The sequence below is a fragment of the Labrus mixtus genome, chromosome 3 (genome assembly GCF_963584025.1).
Source record: "Labrus mixtus chromosome 3, fLabMix1.1, whole genome shotgun sequence".
Classification (NCBI taxonomy): domain Eukaryota; kingdom Metazoa; phylum Chordata; class Actinopteri; order Labriformes; family Labridae; genus Labrus; species Labrus mixtus.
The window spans coordinates 26,405,639-26,431,169 of NC_083614.1; the positions used below are offsets into that span (position 1 = coordinate 26,405,639).

The following is a 25,531-nucleotide window of genomic DNA, read 5'->3' on the forward strand; positions in this document are numbered from 1 at the left end:
ACAAATAAAGTTCCGAGTGAGCCATCCTCTTTTTTTGGTTCCATTTGAAAGTAGGCGTGGTTAAAGGGAGTTTAAACATGCAGTCTCTTGCTGATTGGTCGTAGGCGATGTATTCATACGGATTCTGCCTGTTCTCTTCACTCATTGGATAAGACGTAGCCGTTGCTGGCCTATGATTGGCTGAAAGCAGAAAGCGAACGAATTCAAACCCGAGCAGTGTGTGTTGTTGAGGGAAGCGTGTTTTAACGTTTACTAGTGCTGAGCCGTCAACATTAGCAGCAGTTTAAACAAACTACCAGCGTAACATGTAGCAACCTCAGCAGGCTCATTTACTTTACTTAAAATGTCAGAAACTTTACCCTCGACACGAGGGGGATTTCTGGATTTCAGTCCGGTGAGGAGAGACGTCGCGAATAAGGAGAATGATGTTCCTGTTTTGAGTTTGATTCAGTTTTCAAAGGCTCCTTTTGTGACATTTGGGACCGTGAAGTTGGGGACCTCCAAATCGGCTGTCTTGCGGATTGAAAACCCCACAGAGGATGCAGAAGCGGAGGTCATTGTTGAAAAGATCTCCTCCAGTAAAGGGTTTTCTGTGGACTACAACAGCTTCACGATTCAGGTTTGTTCTGAGCTAACTATGCTACCTCAAAACTCTACTCTACATCCATTCATTTCATGCCAAACTTTACTCTACATCCATTCATTTCATAATGCTTTGTCCCTCAGAGCTGTGATCATGTTCAGGAGTTTTGCAACGATAAAATAATATCTAGGGCTCATGTTTCAGCATGAGCTAGTTTGATGGTGCATTTAAATATTTGTTTGTGTGTGCGCTTTGTGTTTGCAGCCTGAGGGCTCATTTGGTCTGACAGTAACCTGGACCCCAACAGAGGAAGGAGGAATCAGAGAGCTCCTCGTGTTCAATGCCAATGGAGTCCTCAAGCATCAGGCTGTTCTGCTGGGGAGAGCAGAAGCTCCCAAAAAGAAAAAAGTAAGAATCCTGAGCTGCTCATTGACACTCAAATATCCTCCAAAATAATATTTATATGGTATGCATTCTCCTTATATTCTAGTAGACATGCAAGGATTATCTGTTTTAATTTCCCCCCCAAATTGTGTGAACTTGTGGCTGCTAGTTTGATTCTTCTTCTTTATTTTTTTTTATGCATCTAAAAACAATGATATTTTTCAACTAGTTGGGGGCTGCGAACAACAGACTTGTCAGTGTGGTCGATTAAATGCTGCGTCATGTTGGTTGTGCTATTTGTTTAGTTCTCTGTCTTCTTGTAATATTAGCACACGGTTTTTGTCTCGTCTGTTATCTTCTCACCTCTTTCATTTTCTGCCAAAATGCTTCCACACCTCCCATTTAAAAGACGGTGGTGTGTCCAAAATTTCAAAATCTACAGCTGCTGACGCTCACCATGTTATTGCAATTCTTTTTTTCAGAGAACAGATGTGAATCTTGACACCTTTGAATCGATGTATCCCGATTTCATCTTTACATCCCTCGTGTTTCATGTAAAATAATTGCTAAAACCTCTTGGCATTATCTCCTGGATATAATGCAAAAACATTATTTTAATTGCCTACAAAGGAATAACAGTTTGGTCCGTTGACAGATGGATAAATGTTCTGTCTTTGCATGATGTCTTGCACATAATGCATCTAATAATCCTGGGCCTTACATTGCACCCATCAGGGTTGATGAGAGACAAGCATCCGTAAAATAAAAAGACACAATCCCAGAGCTGTAGATATGTGTATAGTGTTTCAACATGACCTATTTGTTTTTTTTTAGTTTTTTTTTAGAAATATAGTAGGGAATGTGCTAATAGAGCCTTTTAATACTTTAATTCTAAATATGACATTCATGCTTTTTATTTTCCTCTCGTGTTTCAGAAAAGCTTATGGGACACAATCAAAAACAAAAGAGAGGGCGAGAAAGTAGCCGCACCCAGGAGGAAGAAGCCGGAACAGCCGCTCAAGATGTCGGCCAATAAGACCTTCCAGGTGTCCCGAAAACCACAGTACAAACGGGAGAAGCCCCGCAGCCCCCTCGCCTCTCTCAACGACGGCAAAGCTGTTCGAGAGCGATCCCTCTCCAAGTACAGTCCCATGATGGACTACCCTCAGAAAGCAGAGGAGCAGGACACCTCGAAATCCAACCAGAGGCAGCGGTCTCTGGTTTTGACGGACCAGGAGAACGTCCACCCTCACTCTCCTCTCGTCCTGCTCGTCCCAGCCGCCAAGCTGATGGACTCGTCTGACACCCCGACGAGCAAACCGGAAAACAAAGATCTGCTGAGAATGCTGAACAGGACGCTGTCCCCCATCGGGACCCCGGAGAGGTTCAAGAAGCTCATGCCTCATATTCAGTCAGACAGCCCAGCTCCTCTGAAGTCCGCGGCGGATTCTGAAGAAGCCGACAGTGGGTTAACCGGGACCCCGGCTCTGTCTTTGAAGGACGCTCTCGCTCTTATCGACTCCGATCTGAGCCACGTGAACGCCAGTCCTCGGGACGCCAGCTCCAGCTGTGGGTTTTCAGATTCACTGGAATCAAAAAGTGTGAATCACGGCTGCACACCCGTGCTCAAAGCGTTACCTGACAGCCCACCTGTGCACGAGTCCAATGAGCCCAGACTTACCTTCTTTGTCAGCAAAGGGGCTGATGTGTCGGCGGCTGATACGGCAACAGAAAGGGTCAAAAAGGCTTCTTTTACCTCCGCCACGGTGATTAAAAGCAAAGCTCCAGAGGAGACAAACTGCTCGAGTGGAAGGAAAATAAAGAAGTCAAGGCGGAGGCTGTTGGAGAGAACTCTGGAGCTGTCAGACAGCAGCAGCAGCCAGTCCGAGTCTGGATCAGGAACTCCGAGTCTCCCTGTTATAGATCCAGAAGCCAACGGAAGGCCAAAATCTGAAGCTGCAGACTCTCTATGTGATTACAGGAATCAAACCTTCCCCAGCCTGACTCCTCGGCCCGACGGCTCTCCCACACCCGTCACCTTCCCCGTCACCTCCATCGCATCTTTGTCTCCTGCTCGCTTCTCCTTCTCGTCCACTCCACCGCCTCCTGCAGTCCCCGCTTCCATCGCTTTAACCTTCGCAGCGCCGTCGCCCTTGGGCTCATCATCCCCTCTCCATCAGAACGCCACATCACACCGCACACCGCGCGCGCTGTCTCCAACGGTTTTGCCGCCTCCGTGCGTTCAGGAAGACCAGTTTCCTGTTCAGATGGCGGGGCAGAGCAAGAAGAGGAAGAGCGAGGAGTTTTTGAAAAGTGACGCGAAGCCGCAGGAGGCTGGGAAGACGGAGCGGGTTAAGAGGAGCAGGGTGGTGGCGGCAAAGACGGAGTCGATAAGATTGCTCCAGGAGAGGAGGCAGGCGTCGCTGAGACAACAGCAGAGTGCAGCAGGTGAGTGGAATCCCACCGCAGCAGAGTCGATCAGTGCCTCTCCCCAAGAGGGGCTCGATGCACAGCACTGTTACTGCTTTATTTAAATCTCAAGACACACCGGCAGGATCGTTCCAAACTCAGGAACACCTCATCGTGTGTGCGCAACAACTCCAAGCTGCTCCCGAGTGTTTTCACTCTGCAGGGAGAATTATACACAAGTTTCAGACTTCTCAAGTAAATGGACAAAACACTTTCACACATATATTTTATTTAACCAGTTTGGTCCCATTTGAGATTAAAAACCTCTTTTTCAAGGGAGACCAGGCCGAGACAGGCAGCAGCTAAAACACAAAGTTATAGACGGAGACCCAAGGGGAGACAAAGTACAATTAAGAAAACACTCAACTTGGGATTCAAATAGAGAACCGTCTATATGAGTCAAATCTGGGAGTCACTTGTTCAAACATTCAAGCTTGAAACATCGACATCCTGTAGAATCTGCTTCCCTGTCTTTCGTTTTAGATATAAAAACATTTAAGGACTCCAGCTCCTCGAGTCCAGTGTTTCCCCTAGGTTTACAGCGTTGGGGGGGGGGGACACACACACGCCGACACACTTGAAGGAATCTTGGTGTTCATGTGTTACTTTTAATGACAGCTGTCCTTCTTCTATCGGAAAGGTATCCTTAAATGACTTTCCGACTCTATCCATTATCCTAGCTCTACAATGAAGGCACAAAAAGCCCAAAAATAAATCTTTTTTTTTTTTTTTTACTTGACCTTTCAAGGGGGGGGGGGGCGTCCCCTAATATAATGGTAGGGGAAACACTGAAGTCATTCTGCAAAAGACTCCAGTCATATCATCGTACTACATCTACGTCACCCATCAGAGGAGTGAATCTAGTTGAAATGATTTTTAAGAAGTTGTTTTAAAGTGTTCATGAATGAATGGATGCTGCAGCCCTCCCTTCTGCACCTACATACCTGGAAAATGGCGGCAATTCTTCAAAGTGAAAGTAGTTATAAAAAAAAATATTGAGTCTCAGTAGGTTGCTGTTAAAATCATTTGTGTCTTCACACATGGGAGTCAAATGATGCATGTCTTTAAGCTTCTGTGCAAAGAGTGTATCTGTCCTGTGACCCTCTGTATTTACTCTAAGTGTCCCCCCTCTCTCCCCCCCCCCCCCCCCCCAGGCTCCGTGCGCTCCATGACGTCATCCTCTCTGAAGACTGTGAGGTCTGCAGCTCCTGCCCAGGCAAAACAATCGAGCTCCAAACTCACCTCCAGAGGTATCTGGCTGATTAAGAGTTGATTTTATTTTAGCTGAGTAAGTCCGGTAAGCCCTTTTCACACATGAACTCCTGACACTTTCAGGAACTTTCCTTTCCGTGTTGTATGCACTCTCACACTGTTTTGGATGGGATGAAGGGGGGGGGGGGCAGCTGGGCAGTGCGTGCTGAAGTAAGAGGAGGAAGGAGGGGTCTTTTGTAATGACCCCTGTGACTGTAAACATCTGAGGCTATAAAGCCGAGAAACTCAGAACAACACAAGTTACGTCATCACCCTGCCCACCCGCTCGAGGTGAATGTTCCAGACTATCACCTGCTGCGTTCACACATCACCTCACCGAGGCTGGCAGAAAAAAAAAAAGAAAGAAAAAAAAAAAAGTCCAGATAAATTCAGGGTCTGTCCTTGGCGTTCACACATGAAGACCAAATCTGGAACTTTTCAGGATTGCATTCGGCGCATGTGTGAAAAGGGCCTCCCATGAGTTAGATTTCAGATTTTCTCCGACGTAATCGCTGTCAAAATTCAAAACTGCTTCGATGTCTGTGGCTCACAGGTGCTCCGTCTCTGAAGTCTTCCGGTGCTCGGTCTGTGAAGACGGCAAAGGTTGTTGCTGTGGCTCAGTCAAAGCTCACCTTTATAAAGTCGGTGCAAACAGGTACGTGACGGCAGAACAATCCAGAATCCACATTTTGTAACGAGTGGGGGAAAAAAAAAAAAAGTTGTTTTACATGTTTTAATTTTACCTCCAGCCATACCGAGACACCCGATGCCGTTTGCCGCCAAGAACATGTTTTATGATGAGCGGTGGATCGAGAAGCAGGAGCGGGGCTTCACCTGGTGGATCAACTACGTCCTGACCCCCGATGACTTCAAAGTCAACACTGAAGTCAAATGTAACCACCTTATATTTGCATCCGGATACTTTGTTCAGTGTGCACATTTCAAAACATGAAGCTGAGTATCTAAGCCTAAAAAAGGGGCCATGACATCACTTTTTTAAAAATTGTATGTCTCGTGCAGTGAACGCCGTGTCCATCGCCATGGGCAGCGACCACAAGTTCAGCGTCCCTAAAGCCCCCACCAAAGAGGAGATGTCTTACAGCACCTACACGGCCCGGCGCAAGCTGAACCGCCTCCGGCGTTCTGCCTGCCAGCTGTTCACCTCAGAGGCCATGGTCAAAGCGATCCAGAGGCTCGAGGTGGAGGTGGAGGCCAGGAGGCTGCTCGTCCGCAAAGACCGCCACCTTTGGAAGGACATAGGTAAACGAAGATCTTAATGTGAAACCTGCTGGATTTTTTTTTTTTTGAAGTGCACTGGAGTTTCAAACAAACCGTGTTTATTTTCATCTTCCAGGCGAACGAGGGAAAGTCCTGAACTGGCTCCTCTCGTACAACCCGCTGTGGTTACGGATCGGGCTTGAGGTATTCTGACGCAGCGCTCTTTTCTTCTGCTCTTCCACTTTGTTGTACAGGATGTTGCTTAACACAATGTTGCTCGTTCTCAGACAATCTTCGGGGAGCTGATCTCACTGGAGAGCAACAGCGACGCCCTGGGTCTGGCGCTCTTCATCCTGCAGCGGCTGCTGTGGAACCCGGACCTCGCCGCTGAGTTCAGACACGCCAAAGTGCCTCACCTTTACAAAGACGGTAATTTATGATCACGTGAGAAACGTAGTAGACGTGTCATTTCACTGTGATCAGACTGATAGTATGTGTTAAATCGCTCTGTAATGATGAAAGTAAAGGTGTGGCTTTAAAACCATTATTCAGTCGTTTCCTAATATTCCCCGTATTGCAACATGTTTGTCACCATCATGTGTGTCCCTTCTCCGTTCAGGCCACGAGGAGGCGCTGTCTCGCTTCACGCTGAAGAAGCTGCTCCTGCTCGTGTGTTTTCTGGACAAAGCCAAAGAGTCTCGTCTGATCGAACACAACCCCTGTCTGTTCTGTCAGGACGCAGAGTTCAAGGTACGCTCAGGTTTCCCCGTGTCAGCAACAAACAGTTTTTAGATTTATTTATTCACTCAAAAAAAAACAACCTGTATGGAGGTTTAGTTGCCATGCTACCCTCAGTGAAGTTCATTCTAAAAGGGGAACAGATGCATCAAATGACACATTTGGTAAAAAGCACTGAAGTATTTTTTCAACATGTTTTTCTCATCTGGTTCTATGAGGATTGACCTCATTTACTGCCTTAACGCAGATGTAGATTTGACCGGGGTTAAGAGCAAAATGAGGCTCATGTTTTGAGTACAGATTTTAAAGTTAAGAGGAACATTTCTGAATTAACACTGATCTTTCAAATAAATGACGTTTCCTCTCGTGAGTTCTTCTCTGCTGGCGTTCACTCCTTCCATGTTGTGTCCATCGTGTTTTCTCACAGACCAGTAAAGACCTCCTCCTGGCCTTCTCCAGAGACTTCCTGAGCGGGGAGGGGATCCTCCCGCGGCACCTCGGCTACCTCGGGCTGCCCGTCTCCCACGTTCAGACGCCCCTGGACGAGTTCAACTTCGCGGTGAAGAATTTAGCGGTCGACTTGAAATGCGGGATTCGTCTAGTGTGAGTTGAGACCTTAAGACTTTAAACGTGGTGCTTTGATCCTCGTGATGTGATAGGTGCTTTTTTTCTCCGAAGGTCAGACTCGGCTTCATGTCTCTCTCCTCACAGCCGAGAAGGATTTAAAGAGGACATATTATCCCCCTTCTCCACCTTTTCAAACAGTCCCCTGTGGTCTAAATGAAACATCTGTGCTGTGCTTTAGTCAAAATATAACATGAATCAAGCACCAGAGGAGGTTTGTGACCCTGTATAAACCAGCTCTCTCAGAACGCTCCGTTTTGGTGTGTGTGTCTCTTTAAATGTAATGAGCCCCCCTGAGTTTTCCTGGTAGACATCACTCCTCTGAAGTGAGAATAAAAATGGCAGACCTGCGCAAAAGTTTTGTTCTAGGCTGGGGGTGGAGTCCATGGGTGGAGATACCAGGGGAGGGGAGGGGATTTATTTTACCAGAATCCCACTGTGACGTCACAAGGAGAGCACATTTGAAACGGAGCATTTTTCTCTGTGTTGTAAGACTTATGCAGACCACAAACAAACGACTGGATGGATTTTTTTCACATTTTGTGGGTTGGTAGACACTCAGGTTACCCAAATAAATGTTCAAAAACACTGTACAAGTGGATTTTTCATAATATGTCCCCTTTAAAGTTTAGGAGACCCAAGCAGAGCAGTGTGCTAGAGAGGATGTCCTCGTTTTGGGATTCACTTTCTTACTGATAAAAACGTGTTGCTCCTTGATCATCTTGTTTGTTTTGCTTGTATACTTCCTTAAATGCACAGAAACACGGGTTGAAACATCTGCATGCATCTGTTTAAGTTCTTAAGAGGTGACCTGCTCTGAAACACGTCTGATGTCTCTCTCTCAGCTCACAGCTTTGTTTTTTTTTCTCTTCGCTTCCTCTCAAAAGTACGACAATAAAGGGATTCTCACCAGTGATTTATAACACGTTTGTTTTCCTGCTTCCAGACGTGTGATGGAGCTCCTCGTGCAGGACTGGAGTTTGTCAGCCAAACTCCGCATGCCGGCCATCAGCCGCCTGCAGAAAGTCCACAACGTCGACTTGGCTTTGCAGCAGCTCAAGAGCAAAGGGGTGGACCTGAAGGATGAACACGGTAACTAAGAGTTTCAGCTTGATGGATTTTTGCTTGTTTTTTGTTAGTTTCTGTGCAACACTCTCTCTCACTGAAGTGTTACTTATTTAGTGTTTTTATACGCAAAAGAGTTTCCTCCACTCTGTCGCTTTTTTCAAGTCATTTCTTAAATCCTTCACTTGTGTGAGAACAACAACGTCAGTGTCCCTGCTCACCTTTTTGTGTTTGATTGTTGTTTGATTGTTGTTTGTTATGTCGCTGGACGGCAACATAATCGGATCACTTTGCACCCTATGATGCTGCGTTAAACTTTATGTGACAAAATGATCGCTTCTGCATAGATCAGAATGTGTAAGAACGAGTACGCAGGGTAAAAACAGTAACTTTGATTTATCAACTTAATCCCTAAAAAAAAAAGACAAGATTGAACATTTAAGATATGCTCTTGTGGACATGAAGAGGCCTCAGTAATGAACAGTTACTTTAATCGCCCGTCAGTCTGTGATTTCTTCTTCAATGATATCCATTGTCTTTATTTTCAGGGGCGGCCATTGATGCCAGAGACATCGTGGATGGACACAGAGAGAAAACTCTGAGCCTCCTGTGGAAAATCATCTTTGCATTCCACGTATGTGTCTGACTTTGTTTCCAGTTTTAGTCTTTGTTTAGCATGTGGCCAGAGCTGACTGACATGCTGTCATCTAACCATGTGCTCAGGTGGAGGTCATTTTGAACGAGGATCAGCTGAGGGAGGAAATCTGCTTCCTGAACAGAAGCTTTCGGACCAAACTGAGGCTGGCGTCCCTTAAAGCGGACCGGGGTCTTCAGTCGAGTCCTGCAGGGACTCGGTCGGCGTACGAGCACAGCAGCACTAAGATCACTCTGCTCATGGAGTGGGTCCGAGCGGTGTGCGACTTCTACAGCCTGAAGGTGAGTTTGAAACTTTTCTTCCTTTGATTTCTGGAGTTTGTTTTAGCTTTGACTTGACGTCTTCTTCTTGTCAGGCGGGATGCAGGGAGACTTTGTTCCCCTGCTGAACTTTGTAATGTCATGTTTTATTGAGCTGTTGGTTCGTAGCAGCCTGTGAGGCTCTGTCTCTTTGCTCTTTGTCTCACCTGAAAACACCTGGCTGAGGAGCATCTTCAAAGCTTCAAGTTTGTCTCTGCCTTTTCAGACTGCTGCGCTTTCTTCTGGTTACTAAACAAACTGCAACGATGTGCTTTATGGAAAATGTTTGCAGCAAAGTTGACCGTGTGTTTCAGTTTCTTTAAAGGTATAACATGTGACATTCTGGGTAAAGGAAAAATCAAATATACCCTATGTAAACATATTGTGGAACAACAACTTTCTTAAAAGAGAGTGAAGTCAGACTCCTGCTGGGTTTGTTGTTCTCAGCTCTGTGTTCATACGGGGACGGGGCTTCTTTCAGTTTGTTTAAGTTTCTCTCAGAGGCTCGAACATACGCGTGTTAATTTCCCTGTGAAGCCCTGCCACCGTGTGTGGGAAGAGGAGACGGCCCCGCCCACTCGGGGAGCCTGATGCTAGCTGCACAGTGACAGAGTGACAGCTAGAGTCAACAGACTTTCCAAACCAAAGTGCAGACTTCCTAAGGCCGAAAACAGATCATCTTTAGGATGCATTTTCAGATGTTTATTAGCGCTCGTCTGCAGAAACCTGAAAGTGAAACAGGAAGGGAGGAGGGGGGGAGCTGAAGGTTGGAGGAGGCGTGTCTGAAGAGAGCACTGTTTTGCTCTGAATGTCAGTGAGCCTTTTAAGGGACCAGAAATATTCCTCAAACTAAATATTAGTTTACGTCTCTTTCTCTATTAGAACAGCTGTTTATCTCCCCTGTTCACACGGCTGGACATCGACACACAATTTCTACCTAAACATGTAGCGCCCCCCCCCCCCCCCCCCCCCTTCCTTTGAAAGCGAGTTCACAGTCTCATAATTCCGCCTTTAAAAGAAAAGTGACTGAGGTCTGTCTGTCTGTCTGTGTGTGCAGGTGGAGAACTTCACAGTGACGTTCTCGGACGGCCGCGTCCTCTGCTACCTCATCCACCACTACCACCCCGGCGTCCTGCCCGCGCAGGCTGTCAGTCACAGCACCACCCAGACGGTGGAGTGCTCACAGAGGGGGCGACTGGAGCTCGACTGCTCCGCCAGCGACTCGGACAACTCCTTCGACTACCCGCCAGCAGGCCACAACGGTACTTTAATTTCACTTCATGATAAGGTTTTACTTCAAATTCAACAACTTCTTTCTGTAAATATGTTTACAGTAATGGCTCAAATATACCAATTTACATGATTTAAAATGTGTGTTAGTTTTATTGGAAGGCATCTTACGCCCCCCCCTGTGGGGACCCCTGCCCTAGAGCACAGCTATTCTTCCTCTTTTTACTATGAGGGTGATTATCTCGATTTACAGACTAATAAAACCCTTTTATTTTAATCATTGTAACTTGAGGTCAAAGCAAGTGGTTGACTTCAGATGTATGTAAAGACATTTAAAAAAAAAAAAAAGACAATGTAGCGACAGTACCCGACTTGTTATGACTGGATCTGTGCATTGTTGTTTTTTTTTAAATTTGTGCACAGGCATGGGCTCTCCGTCGGTTGAATTCAAAGAGCTGCTGGAAAATGAGAAAAACAACTTCAGGCTGGTCAACACGGCCGTGTCTTTCCTGGGCGGAGTCCCCGCCATGATCAACCCGGCCGACATGTCCAACACCATCCCCAACGAGAAGGTGAGAGCAGACCTGGAGGTGGTCTTTACCCCCCCCCCCCCACCCTGCAGACGTTATTTGTCAGCAGAAGAAGAGTCAAAGACGGACTCGCTGCCTTGTTATTTTTCATTATTGTGGACTGAAGATTCAATAACTGAATTCAGTAAATAATGTTTGAATGGAACAGTATCAACTACAAATCAAGGAAGTCTTATCTTAGACCAGGTCAAGGCCTTTTTTTTGGCTCTATGTCCAAAACTAAATAATCTTTTTAAAGCACAAAGTCATCAGGGTCTCATCTAAAAGATTTGTCTGCAGTCATGCAATAAACAGTGTAGCCTGAAATCAATCTTAGAACCTGTTTAAAAATCTTCTAAATCTATTGAAGTGTTTGTAAAAACAAACAGAGCAACATGTCTTGTATTCGCAGAGCTCTTTTCTAAACTCCCCTTTCCTTCATTTCCAGGTGGTCATGTCGTACCTGTCCTTCCTGTGCGCTCGTCTTCTCGACCTGAGGAACGAAACCAGAGCAGCTCGGGTCATTCAGGGCGCCTGGAGGAAATACAGACTGCAGAAAGATCTGCAGCTGTACAAGGTTAGTTCAACGTTTGATAAAACTCCAGAGTGTGATGGAAGTTAGTTTATCTGATGTAGACACTTTGGTCCTTTTGGTCCTCTGACTGTGTGGAAGCTCAAGTTGTGCACTACAAACCTGAGTCTGTGTTGATAATGTGGCTCACATTTTCTTTTGAGCAATTGCAGTTGCCAATTGAACGATAGACAATAGACAGAGAAAGGCGTGCACGATCTTAAGTTGGTGAACACTGTTAAGTTGATCTTGTTCCTGGTTTTGTTTTGGTCACAGGAAAGAAACGTGGCTGCTGGGAAAATCCAGTTACTTGTGAGGAGTTTTCTGCAGAGGCGCCGAGCTCAGAGGCAGAACGAAGCAGCCGTTCTCGTCCAGTCGCTCTGGAGAGGCTACGCTGCCCGGCACAGGATGAGGCTCCACAAAGAGGCTCAGCTTCGGACTCTGCAGCACAACGCAGCGACTCTCATCCAGGTAGGTGTCAAAACAAGACCGTTGAGAAGAAAATGTCCCATCACACCGGACATATTTTTTTTTTGCTGTTTCCTCTGGCTCTGAGGCGAGAAAACAAACGCATTGTCTGAATTTATTGCACTATTAAGATCAAATAAAAAAATGTAAACATGCAATGCTTTCTCAATCAGCAGGCGTATGTTTAGCTTATTGCATGTAGTCAGATGAAGCTCTAGCTATCAGCTGCCCTCATATTAAATGGTGAGAAAGTAGTGGTAAAATAAAATGTGTTCAGGAGGATTTACAACTAAAGGTGTGTTAAAAACGAAGAGCAGCAGACAGAAAAGGAATCTGATCTATAGAGCTGATATGCACTCTTTGTTTATTGACTGCACTTCATATGGTTTATGCAATATTAAAGAACGTACAATGCACATATATACTTCTCTTACTGTGTAGGCTTTGTTTACGTCTACACTTAAAGTGTGATCAGATCATGCAGGACACTTTTCGAAACCAGGTGTGATCAAGGCCTCAGGCAGCGTGCACAGTAGTAAAGTAAAAGTGTTCCTGATTTGAAAGCCTTTTTGTAATATTGAAGCCTTCTCGTGTTATTTAATCACACGATAAATGTTTGTTATCTTTTCCTGCAGACTCAGTGGAGGATGTTTTCGACCATGAGGGCTTACCAGCGCCTCAGATACTACACCATTGTTGTCCAAGCACAATGGCGGATGAGCAGGGCGGCCTCAGCGTACAGAAAAGTCTACTGGGCGGCCACTGTCCTTCAGAAGCACTCCCGAGCTCTGGCCTTGGGAAGAAAAGACCGCGAACTCTACCTCTCTCTTCGAGCTGCAGCCGTGAAAATACAGCGAGGGTACAGGAGATGGAAAGCCGAGAAAACCTCAAAGGAAGAGCGTGCTGCCAAAGTGATACAAGCTGTGTTCAAGAAATGGTACGAGGGGAAAATGGCCGAAAAGAACGCTGCTGCTGTTCGCATTCAGTCCTGGTATAGGATGCAGACATGTCTCCGTCAGTATAGGGAGGTCAGGAGAAGTGCGGTGCTCGTCCAAGCCCGGTACAGAGGCCACGCGCAGAGACGCCGCTTTCAGAAGTTGAAGCTGCAACACCGCTCTGCTGCCGTCATTCAGAGTGCCGTCAGAGGCCACGCCGTCAGGAAGCAGGTGGTGAGGATGAGATGTGCTGCGGTCTTAATCCAGCGCTGGTTCAGGGCCTCTGCGAAAAGAGACGCGGAGAGGCAAACGTTTGTGAGGTTGAGATGTGCCGCCGTCACCGTACAGGCGGCTTATCGCGGTAACGTGGCTCGGGAGTGCCTGAGACAACGGCACAAGGCGGCGACGGCGATCCAGGCAGCTTTTAGGAGATGTGCTGCCCAAAGGCGCTACCGCCGTTTGAGGAAAGCTGCGTGTGCGATGCAGGAAAAGTACAGAGCCACGGTCTTGGCTCGTAAAGCAAAGGGGGATTACGACGCTCTCAGGCATGCCGCTCTCACTTTACAAGCTAAATGGAGAGGCAGAGCTGACAGGAAGAGGATCGAGAAGTGGCATCGCTGTGCAACGCTGATACAAGCTCACTACCGTCGGCACAAAGCGAAAACGGAGTACAGGTCCCAGAAGGCAGCTGCTGTCCTCATACAGCGACATTACAGAGCTCATGTGGCCGGACAGGAGACGAGGAAAGCATACCTACACGTGAGAGCGGCCTGTGTTACTCTCCAAGCTGCGTTCAGAGGCATGAGAGTCAGGGCGGAGTTGAAGAAACAACACCTGGCAGCGACCGTTATTCAGTCTTCAGTCAGGATGTTTTTATGTAGGAAACAATATTTCCTCCAACAGAGTGCTGCGGTAATCATCCAAAGCCGATACAGAGCTCTTCTAATGTGCAGGGCGCAGCAAAACAAATACAGCGAACTAAAGCAGGCGGCCTTAAAGATACAATCTGTCTACCGGGGATTCAGAGCAAGACGAGACCTGAAGAGGAGGCACGCCGCTGCCCGAGCAATCCAAGCTCAGTTCAGGATGCACAAAATGCGCATGGCATATCTCGCCACCAAGTGTGCTGCCATCATTATTCAGGACCGCTACAGGGCCAAAATGCTCAGGGACCAGCAGATGCAGACGTTCAGAGGCTTGAAATCTGCAGCTGTCGTCATTCAGGCAGCGTATCGAGGCCACGTGGCCAGGAGGACGATCACACAGATGCACCGAGCGGCTACAATCATCCAGAGAAAGTTTTCCACCGTTAGAGAGAGAAAAAGATTCCTAGCGCTCAAGGCTGCAGCTCTGGTCTGTCAGCGCAGGTACAGGTTAGTGATCCTGGCAACAAATGACTGTTTAGACTACATATCAAAGCGTAGAGCGGTCGTTTGTTTGCAGGCAGCGTTCAGGGGGTGGCGGATCAGGAAGCAGTTGCGTATCCGGCATGCCGCAGCTTTAATCATTCAGTCTTGCATCCGAATGTACCGGCAGAGAAGCTACTACAGGAGGCTCAGCTGGGCTGCAAATGTGTTGCAAGCACGTTTCAGAGCCAACAGGAAAATGAGAACAGAGATGCAAGTACTGAGTGCAAAGAGGAGCGCTGCCGTCGTCTTACAGGCTGCCTTCCGTGGGATGAAATCCAGACAAATAATCACGCAAAGACATCAGGCTGCTGGTGCTATTCAGAGAGCGTACAGAGCCCACTGTGAACACAAGCAGTATCTGACCTTAAAGTCCTCCGTCCTCACCATCCAGCGGAGATATCGGGCCACTGTAGCAGCAAAGGAACAAACGCTAAATTATCAAAACATGCGCAGATCTGCTGTTGTCCTTCAGGCAGCTTTCAGAGGACAGCAGGTCAGGAGGGAGGTTACTCACTGGCATCAGGCCGCAACTGTCATACAGTCTGTGTTCAGAAAACACAGAGAAGAAGTTAAATACAAGGCAATGCTCCTGTCTGCCGTCATCATCCAGAGATACTATCGGGCCTGCATTCTGCAGAGAAACGAGAGACAACAATTCCTTAAAATGAAACACTCTGCCATCGTCCTTCAGGCGGCCTTCAGAGGTCATCGTGTGAGAAGCGGTGTTGCAAAGATGCACAGAGCAGCGACTGTCATTCAAGCAAACTACAGGATGCATAAACATCAGTCAGCCTTCAGGAGACAGTGCTGGGCAGCCTGTGTCTTACAGCAGAGGTTTAGAGCTCAGAGACAGAGAAAGACTGAGATGAAACATTATCAAGAGGTGAGGAGAGCTGTCATTGTGTTACAGGCGGCATACCGTGGAATGAAATCAAGACAAATCATCAAACAGAAGCATCAGGCTGCTGGTGTTATTCAGAGAGCGTACAGAGCCTGCACTGAGCACAGACAGTATTTGAAACTGAAAATGTCTGTCCTCACCATTCAGCAGAGATATCGGGCCACTGTAGCAGCAAAGGAACAAACGCTAAATTATCAAAACATGCGCAGATCTGCTGTTGTCCTTCAGGCAGCTTTCAGAGGACAGCAGGTCAGGAGGGAGGTTACTCACTGGCATCAGGCTGCAACTGTCATACAGTCTGTGTTCAGAAAACACAGAGAAGAAGTTAAATATCAGGCAATGCTCCTGTCTGCAATCATCATCCAGAGATACTATCGGGCCTGTATTATGCAGAGAAAAGAAAGGAAACAGTTTCTCAAAATGAAACACTCTGCCATCGTCCTTCAGGCGGCCTTCAGAGGTCATCGTGTGAGAAGCGGTGTTGCAAAGATGCACAGAGCAGCGACTGTCATTCAAGCAAACTTCAGGATGCATAAACATCAGTCAGCCTTCAGGAGACAGTGCTGGGCAGCCTGTGTCTTACAGCAGAGGTTTAGAGCTCAGAGACAGAGAAACACTGAGATGAAACATTATCAAGAGGTGAGGAGAGCTGTCATTGTGTTACAGGCGGCATACCGTGGAATGAAATCAAGACAAATCATCAAACAGAAGCAACAGGCTGCTGGTGTCATACAAAGAGCGTACAGAGCCTGCACTGAGCACAGACAGTATTTGAAACTGAAAATGTCTGTCCTCACCATTCAGCAGAGGTATCGGGCCACTGTAGCAGCGAAAGCTCAAAGAAGCCAATACCTGAATATGCGCAAAGCAGCAGTCACCCTTCAGGCAGCTTTCAGAGGACAGCAGGTCAGGAGGGAGGTTACTCGCTGGCATCAGGCTGCAACTGTCATACAGTCTGTGTTCAGAAAACACAGAGAAGAAGTTAAATACAAGGCCATGCTCCTGTCTGCCGTCATCATCCAGAGATACTATCGGGCCTGTATTATGCAGAGAAAAGAAAGGAAACAGTTTCTCAAAATGAAACACTCTGCCATCGTCCTTCAGGCGGCCTTCAGAGGTCATCGTGTGAGAAGCGGTGTTGCAAAGATGCACAGAGCAGCGACTGTCATTCAAGCAAACTTCAGGATGCATAAACATCAGTCAGCCTTCAGGAGACAGTGCTGGGCAGCCTGTGTCTTACAGCAGAGGTTTAGAGCTCAGAGACAGAGAAAGACTGAGATGAAACATTATCAAGAGGTGAGGAGAGCTGTCGATGTGTTACAGGCGGCATACCGTGGAATGAAATCAAGACAAATCATCAAACAGAAGCAACAGGCTGCTGGTGTTATTCAGAGAGCGTACAGAGCCTGCACTGAGCGCAGACAGTATTTGAAACTGAAAATGTCTGTCCTCACCATTCAGCAGAGGTATCGGGCCACTGTAGCAGCGAAAGCTCAAAGAAGCCAATACCTGAATATGCGCAAAGCAGCAGTCACCCTTCAGGCAGCTTTCAGAGGACAGCAGATCAGGAGGGAGGTTACTCGCTGGCATCAGGCCGCAACTGTCATACAGTCTGTGTTCAGAAAACACAGAGAAGAAGTTAAATACAAGGCCATGCTCCTGTCTGCAATCATCATCCAGAGATACTATCGGGCCTGTATTATGCAGAGAAAAGAAAGGAAACAGTTTCTCAAAATGAAACACTCTGCCATCGTCCTTCAGGCGGCCTTCAGAGGTCATCGTGTGAGAAGCGGTGTTGCAAAGATGCACAGAGCAGCGACTGTCATTCAAGCAAACTTCAGGATGCATAAACATCAGTCAGCCTTCAGGAGACAGTGCTGGGCAGCCTGTGTCTTACAGCAGAGGTTTAGAGCTCAGAGACAGAGAAAGACTGAGATGAAACATTATCAAGAGGTGAGGAGAGCTGTCATTGTGTTACAGGCGGCATACCGTGGAATGAAATCAAGACAAATCATCAAACAGAAGCAACAGGCTGCTGGTGTTATTCAGAGAGCGTACAGAGCCCACTGTGAACACAAGCAGTATCTGACCTTAAAATCCTCCGTCCTCACCATCCAGCGGAGATATCGGGCCACTGTAGCAGCAAAGGAACAAACGCTAAATTATCAAAACATGCGCAGATCTGCTGTTGTCCTTCAGGCAGCTTTCAGAGGACAGCAGGTCAGGAGGGAGGTTACTCGCTGGCATCAGGCCGCAACTGTCATACAGTCTGTGTTCAGAAAACACAGAGAAGAAGTTAAATACAAGGCCATGCGTCTGTCTGCCGTCATCATCCAGAGATACTATCGGGCCTGCATTCTAAAAAGACGAGACAGAGAGAACTTCCTGAAAGTAAAACAGTCTGCCGTCATCCTTCAGGCACATTTCAGAGGCTGCTGCGTTAGGAGGGACTTTAAGCGACAAAAGCAGGCCGCCGTTGTGATCCAGTCACGCTGGAGGTGTTTGGTGCAAAAACGCGACTTCATGAGGAAGCGGGAGGCGGCGTTGATTCTCCAGCGGAGGGTCCGGGCGCTGCAGCTCGGCAGGTTGGAGAGAAACAACTACGTCCAATTGAGGCGAGCTGCCGTCACACTTCAGACTCACTGCAGAGCCTGGATCGCCAGGCAGCAGGTAATAATGAGCTTTATTTTATCTGGCTTTCTTTTAGATTTAACACTATAAATAAACATGTAACATAGCCCTTATAAAGATATAGAGTGTTTTTATGTGATTGGATGATTTATCTCTGCATTATCGCTCGTTTTCCCACCACTTCTGAATGAACACCTGATGCATTCTTTATTTCTCTTTAAATCGATCCATCAGTCGTTCCTTATTTCCTTTAAGACGATTATCTCAAAGAAAACCCTGAAAATTGTCTACCATGATGCAGCACTCGTAGTGGACAGATACAGCTGAATTTACTAAAATCAAAGAAAACAGCAGACTGCCTGGAAAGATGCTGCTCGTATTTAAATGTCTGTCGTTGTGTTTCAGGCGTTGGAGGAAGCCAAAGCAGAGAGGAGGCTTCGTTTTACATCCGCACTCTTCCACCATCTCAGTGCCATAAAGATCCAGAGAGCGCTAAGAGCTCACCGGGCTTTAGAGTCGGCCAAAAGACAAATCCATTGTGTCGTCACCATACAGGTACAGAGGGCGGGGAAAAAAGCCCACAATGCCATGTTGCTGCGATGAATTTAATTAAATGAATCATTGAGGAGCACAATGTTTCTCTATAATGCTTTTCTTGTTTCCTTCCTAGCGATGGGTGAGAGCGAAGCAGCAGAGGAGGCGGTATCTGGAGGAGCGGAGGAAGCTGGTCACAGCCCAGAGAGCCGCCCAGCGCTGGTTGGCTCGTCGCCACAAAGCCGCGTCCGTCCTCCAGCAGGCCGTCCGCAGGTTTCTCCTTCTCAGGAGGCAGAAGAGGGTTCAGCAGGGCATTGTCAAAGCTCAGGTACGGCAGGCGAGGCTGGATACACTGCTACTGGTTTTTAATGCTATAATCAGTTCAACTATTAATACTGGCCGTGATGATATCCTGCAGGCTCTTTGGAGAGGACACCGTTCCCGCCGCCTGAACGACAACCCCAGGGTGGTGGCGTTAAGGCACCGCCTACGCAAAGTCTCCGCCGAGGTCCGAGAGGAAGACAAACTTTGCAACAAGACGTCGTCCGCCCTCGACTACCTCCTTCGATACAAACACTTCTCCTACATCCTAGAGGCCCTGAAGAACCTCGGTAAGTCCGCCTCCGCTCTGGCTAATCGCTCAAGAAATCTGAATTTATTAGGAGCGACAAAAGCGTCACCAGAAGAGCAAATCTACTGTAGATGATGTTGGACGGCGTGGTTCTACGTTAAAGTTGAAGCAGATTCATCTGGGTTGCAAACGGCTCATAAACCTGCTTCTTACTGTGAGCATTTTTTGTCTCGTGCCTTTGCAAACCGTTTCTCCCTGAGTGCTAAAACTGTGTCTCTGATGGTGTGCGTTGCACAGAGACGGCCACCAGGCTGTCCCCGGAGTGCTGCGAGCGGCTGGTCGAGAGCGGCGCCACCAACGTCATCTTCACGCTCATCCGCTGCTGCAACAGGAGCGTCCCCTGCATGGACGTCATCACCTACTCCATCCAGATCCTCCTCAACCTCTCCAAGGTACCTCCAACTTCCTGCAGATTTAAGGCACTTTTTTTTTCCTTTTTCAAACCGGAAGTTCATCCGCTTCTTTCCCACCGATCAGACTTTTTCCACTACACTTCCCGCCTTTTTTTTTTTTGTTGTTTTCCAATCATTTCTCGTCCGCTTTGTCTGTGTAATCGTTTTTTCTAATTCCACCCGTCTCCTTGTCTTACTCTCAGTACCACAAGACCACCGAGGCCGTGTACTCGGTGGAGCACTCAGTGGAGACTCTTCTGGACCTGCTGCAGAGATACCGGGAAAAGGCCGGCGATAAAGTGGCAGAAAAGGGCGGCAGCATCTTCACCAAAGCCTGCTTCCTCCTCGCTCTCCTCCTGCAAGACAAACGCCGCGCCGTGGTCCGTCGCTCGATGACTTACAGACTCTTTTGACAGTCAATTGAACAGAGACACCTGCTGTAGATTTCTAAATGTAATGGCTTTTTTTGTTTTTTTCTTTTAGGAGGTTATGAAGCTTCCAAAGGTCCTGGACAAGATCCGCAGTATTTACCGCCTCACCGCACGCAAACACAAGATGGACGCCGAAAGGACGGTGCTAAAACAAAAGATGAACGCGTCAATCAACGGGAGCTTTTATGTTCCAGCGACGCCTCGCAAATCCAAACCTCCGCCAAAGTACGTGTATGCATGTTTTATTTAGTTCATGTCTGAGACGTCCTGGTAATCCTTTGATTCCTTTATTAATCAACTTCCTGCCTTTGTTTTCCAGGTTTGCGCCGGATTGGGTTCTCAGAAAGGACAAGCTTAAAGATATTGTGGACCCTCTCCGAGCCATTCAAATGGTGGCTAACACACTGTCCATTGTGTTGTAAATATTCAAGCTTTCAAATCTGGATTCATCTCTTTTTTTTTTACCTGAAGAAAATATTGTTTTATGGATTGTTTTACCTCCTTTTTTTTTTTCTAAACAAATGCATTTCCATGTGTAACCTGTAAATATTAAAATGGATTTATTTCTTACTTTTGGATCTTCTTTGTCTCTTTTCATCGTGTTTGCATAGTTTTCCCTGGCTCAAAACGAGAATGTAGACGTTTTCACATTATGCACTCCTGAAAATATCTGGAGAATTTCAGGAGGACTATCCATGAAATCCTCCTGATCTGGTTGTTCACACATGCACCTCACAGGAGAGACCTCACCTCACAATGACATCAAAAGAAGAGTGTAAAAGATCGTACGGGAGAAAAGGAAACATAATGCAGCAGTTTCATCACATGCAAGGAAATCCTACAGGTCATACACCTTGAAGGAACAAGCTGAAGACCCAGCTCTGTCACGAACGTCTACACACTTAATGATTTAGATGATGATTTTTGTTTGAAAATGACGATATTTAGGATGGTTTTGATGCTGACTAGAACAGCTGTCGATGTTGTGCTTCGCCTCTGGTCACTTCCTGTCAGCACCTGTGTGTCCGATCAGACTAAATGCTATTGTTTGCAATTACTGACGTTGTTTCCTCCTCTTGAGCCTTGCTCGTGTTGTACTTACTCCGATATACGACTCTTTTGGACTATGATCGTGCACCGATCGCAGGTAATAAACATCCCCACCCCCATTTGATCAAGGTGAATTCTCCTGATTATATCCTGCTGTGTTCTCACATCAGCTCACACAGACTTTCTGCAGGAGAAATACTATGGGGGGCTAGCAGGAGAAAGTCAGAGTGAGAAATATGTTTGTGTTCACACATGGAGCTCTACCCAAAAAACTACAAGAGTTTTTCTGCAAAAACTAAATATTAATGGACGAAGCCTGAGTGACGTCACCCCTCTGGTTCTGCAGGGGGCTTTGGAGTCCCATCAGCAACCATGGACACTCGATGAACTGCAGGATTTTGCACTTCTGCATAGGTTTCATTTTTCAACACCAGAGGTTGTCGCTTGATTCAAACACTGCTGCTTTACTCCGCATCCTTTAAAGTAAGAGAGGGAAACTTCCCACAGTACCTTGTGATTAGTCCTACTCACTTTGTCTTTAAATAGGAGACACCTTATTGGTTCCTCTTGTGATGAATGTACCTGATCGAATGAAAAGAAAAGACACTGAGTGAACACAAATCTTTATTAAAGCTGTCAACAACCCGGACACAGAAATAAAATGAATGAATTCCTTTTTTCTTCATATTTAGTCTACCAGCGATGTTCTCAAGTTTATGATGTAAATGTTCAAAAAACTTTACTGGCAAGAGGGAAGGTCAATCACACCGTCATTACAAGCTGGACGCATGTTCATTGAGGCGCCGGGTCTTCTTCCTACAGTACAACTGAACGTTACCACATCATTATGGCTTAAATACAGCTTATCCTGAGTGCTGTATCTGAAGCGAATGTTATGTTTGCTCAAGCTTTCTCCGGCCACAGTGCACGGTTCTGCAAGAGAACACGGACAAAGAGATTAACGACATTTCCAAATATACTTTATTACTTTTTATATCTTTCAAAAATTCATTATAAGAAAAACACAAAACACAACTGTTAAAGAACAAGTAGTGTTGTAGTACGCGAGACTGGTCTTGGTCTCAAGACCACTTTTTGAAGGTCTTGGTTTCGTCTCGGAATCAAAAGCATTTTTGCTCAGTCTTGTATTGGATTCAGGATTTTAATTGAAGACCACCACTGATCTGTTTTTTTTCTCCACATCATTTCTGTGATTAGAAGGACTCGGTCTCGCCCTGCCTTTGTCTCAGTCTTCACTCTGGTCTCGGGTATGTCTTGGTCTTGGTTATTGTGGTCTTGACTACAACACTAAGTACAAGTATAAGGACATCCAATGGACTTTTTTTCTTTTGTGCAAAGTTTTCTAAACTTCTCATCCAATGAGAGAAAATACTTCAACTAAATCATTTTAAAAAAGTAAGTAATTTGATTGAAATAAAAAGCTATAAAAAAATCATAATGAATTAATCAATCAATCAAAAATCCATCTTTATTTGTATAGCGTCAATAACTGTCCTCATAAGTATTGAAGCTGAAGTAATGAGCTCGTTTTGAACGTGTTGGGAGAAAGTGGATATTTCAGCTCAACCAGAATGATATTCTCAAGTGAAATATGAATATACCTGAAAAGTACAGCACTTACTAAGATCATTCTTAATTGATCCCCAGTGGGGAAGTTCAATGTAATAAAATGTTCTTTAATTGGAGATTGTTTCCTGGTTTCAGGTTTAATTTTTTTAACTGTACTTTTCTTTTTTAAAAACATTTTACGTTCTATTTTTGGACAATGAGAAAGGCCCCCACACACCGTCTGGCTTTATGCTGACATAACAAAGTTTCGGTCGGACCGACCTTCATCAGGTATAATTAGCGTCCTCTGATGCAGCTGTCACACACTCAGGTGTACAGAGATTTTTACTCTCTGTTTTTGACTTCACTGTATTGACTTCTATTTCCCAAATGTCCTTCTTTGTTTGAATTATTCTCATTACTGAAATGAGTAGTATTTAAGAATATTTTTTTACCTTTATGTTTACAAATGTTAGCACACTTTAAAGTCATTTCAAGAGTCACCAGTATCTGTGGTATCTGGACAGGTGACCGAGCACCTCCAAGCAAGGAACGAAACCCCCAACCGCTCCGATACGCTGCCTGCTTAGCGGTGTGTAGCAACCCCACTCTGACATCCCTTCATCAGTGAATGTCCATAGGTGCAAAAAAGGATGCATATTAAAGCTTACTGAGGCATCTCATATTTCCAGTCCATTCTCCGTTGTTGCAGGTTCTGTAAGGATTCCCGTCCATGGTGTAAAATCTCTGACATACGTACTCAACTCTTTCATTGTGCCTGTACAGAGGTTTCAAGCTTTCCTTCACATCTCCATCGGCAAGCGGCAGTGGCCTGAGGCAGCCTATGGGCACTATCAAGTTTTTCTGATTTCTCTCTGGAGAAAAGAAAGCGGTAATTTACAGTAACTTGGAGTCCAATTGTTTCATTATTTATTTTAGAATTGTCATAGCTTTATTTTGAAAACCAAAGCATTCAGTAGAGAAAAGAAAAGAGTTAAGTTATGTGTCATTATTAAGTGCTTCACTGTTTTAAAAATCCTTATCTAATGCTCTTCCCATGGTTAATCTTTAACATGTTTGTCCAGCAGGCTCAAGTCACTTCCAGTCAACCAAAGCTTTACTGGCAACAGTGTCATCATACCATCAAAACAAAAGGTGAAGAAGAACTTAAGTTAAAGGACACCTTTTCTTTTCTTTTCTTTTGATTTATAAATTTATTAAGAAATTACTTATTCATCCTTCAGCCAGCTTCTGTGTGTAGTTTTTAATTTAGAGGTGATTTTATATGGTTTAAAGGGATAGTACACACATTAATATTTTACATTGATGTAAAACCAGGTGTTGTCCCTGTGGTTACTGCACTGCAACTTGTGTTCTTGGTGATGACCATAAGCTGATGTCAGCAACCATGACATCACTAGATTTGGTGGCAATTTTTGTAAAAGTGAATAACGATCACTTCAGCTCAGCTCACTCAGACTGCAGGATAATCGGGCCGATTTGAGTTGCGATTCCCCCGTCCCGACAATCTAGGAGGGTGCTCCTGACTCGAGACTGAACCAACTATCTGCCCCGATTATTGTGTAGCGTGAGTGGTATAAAGATCCGATCTTAACCTCCCTGATCCGCTCAGAGTGCATTGGCGGCTGCCCCGATAAATATCAAACATGTTTGAGAGTAAGATTTAAAATCTTGACGATTACGTCATGAAAGGATCAGGTGTAAGCTTGTGTGATTACAATAACCGCGAGAGACAAGGGAGGGTAGTCGTAATGGCGACAGGCGACAAAACACAACCCTTACAGGTCTGATGGACTTCTCAAATGTACATGACAGTTAAAATCTTACCTCCAGCTTTGTTTGAAGAACTGACAGTCCATGAAGTCCGCCTCTCCCCAGCCATGTTATGTCTTTTCTGTATATGAAGTCTCTCGTTTGATTCAATGCTTTGCTTTGGCCAACACAGATCTCTCTCAAATTGTTTCACTAGTTTGCTCGACCCCTGGTGCTCCACCTCCTGCTTATTGAGACAGGACGATTCAACAGCTTGTGATTAATCTCCCTCGTTCTCTCTTTCTATAGGAAATATGAATATAGTGTCTCTCTTAATTAGTACTTGATTGAAAGAAGAAGAAAAGCAACTGAGTGAACACTGATTTTTATTCAAATTGTCACAACCAAGACACAAAAGAATCAGAAGAAGTTCATTTTGAGAATATCTTTTATCCTGCCTGCTGTGTCTTCTAGTTAATAATGTAAATTCCTCAAAACAAAAACTTTACTGGCAGGAGGGAAGTTGCATAACACCATCATTACAAACTTGACGCATACTCAGTGAATCGACACGTCGTCTTCCATAGTTACAACTGAATGTTAGTACCTCATCATGACGTGCATACAGCTTCTCTTCATTAGAGTAACTGAAGTGAATATTGTATCTATTCATGATTTCTCTGGTCACAGTGCAGGGCCCTGTAAGACATAACAGAAAAAAACAGCATTATGATTATCCTAAAGACTGCACAGCATACTGTTAATAATTACTGCTAGGTCTGGTTACAAAATATTAGAGCCCGACCGACATGAGATATTTGATCTGTATAGATGGCTATAGATATAACCATTTGTTACTTTGATCCCCCAAAGGCAGTTATCAAACACTTGTGGAAAAAGTATATAATGAAGAAAAGATGGTCACTTGTATGTGCGTCACCGCTTGACACTCTGGAGAGTGATGATGCTTGTTGTAATCCATATAGCGCCCTCTGCTAGTGACAGAGAACTGCTAGTGTGATACAATGAATTTAAATAAAAGGTTAGTGACCGGTGAATAAATCTAGTAATATCGACTTATTTATGTGATAAAGTTAGCCAATACCAATAGTCACTGAATATGCTAATATGGCCCGTTATTATCGGCTTGT

At 45.6% G+C, this 25,531-nt stretch overlaps 2 protein-coding genes across 2 annotated transcripts in view; one reads left to right on the forward strand and one right to left on the reverse strand.

Moving 5' to 3' along the window:
- The first annotated feature begins 271 nt into the window (after positions 1-271).
- Positions 272-20,558, forward strand: aspm (assembly factor for spindle microtubules). Its single transcript, XM_061034306.1, has 26 exons — positions 272-619; positions 848-991; positions 1,903-3,415; positions 4,591-4,686; positions 5,241-5,342; positions 5,437-5,580; positions 5,708-5,947; positions 6,042-6,109; positions 6,193-6,334; positions 6,525-6,655; positions 7,071-7,246; positions 8,214-8,359; positions 8,881-8,966; positions 9,056-9,268; positions 10,344-10,548; positions 10,940-11,088; positions 11,534-11,662; positions 11,933-12,127; positions 12,760-18,039; positions 18,406-18,555; positions 18,671-18,862; positions 18,953-19,145; positions 19,403-19,557; positions 19,761-19,937; positions 20,041-20,213; positions 20,308-20,558. Exons 1-26 carry the CDS (start codon positions 344-346, stop codon positions 20,408-20,410), a joined length of 10,578 nt encoding a protein of 3,525 aa, XP_060890289.1. The 5' UTR covers positions 272-343; the 3' UTR covers positions 20,411-20,558.
- A 1,219-nt stretch (positions 20,559-21,777) lies between these two features.
- Positions 21,778-25,531, reverse strand: part of LOC132971987 (complement factor H-related protein 2-like) — a gene marked incomplete at its 5' end in the record, with an annotated part of 30,166 nt that continues 26,412 nt past the window's right edge. Inside the window, 3 exons of the mRNA XM_061034817.1 lie at positions 21,778-21,971; positions 23,279-23,478; positions 24,890-25,079. Of these exons, the coding sequence (XP_060890800.1) occupies positions 21,778-21,971; positions 23,279-23,478; positions 24,890-25,079 (584 nt within the window). The remainder of the gene's footprint in view (positions 21,972-23,278; positions 23,479-24,889; positions 25,080-25,531) is intronic.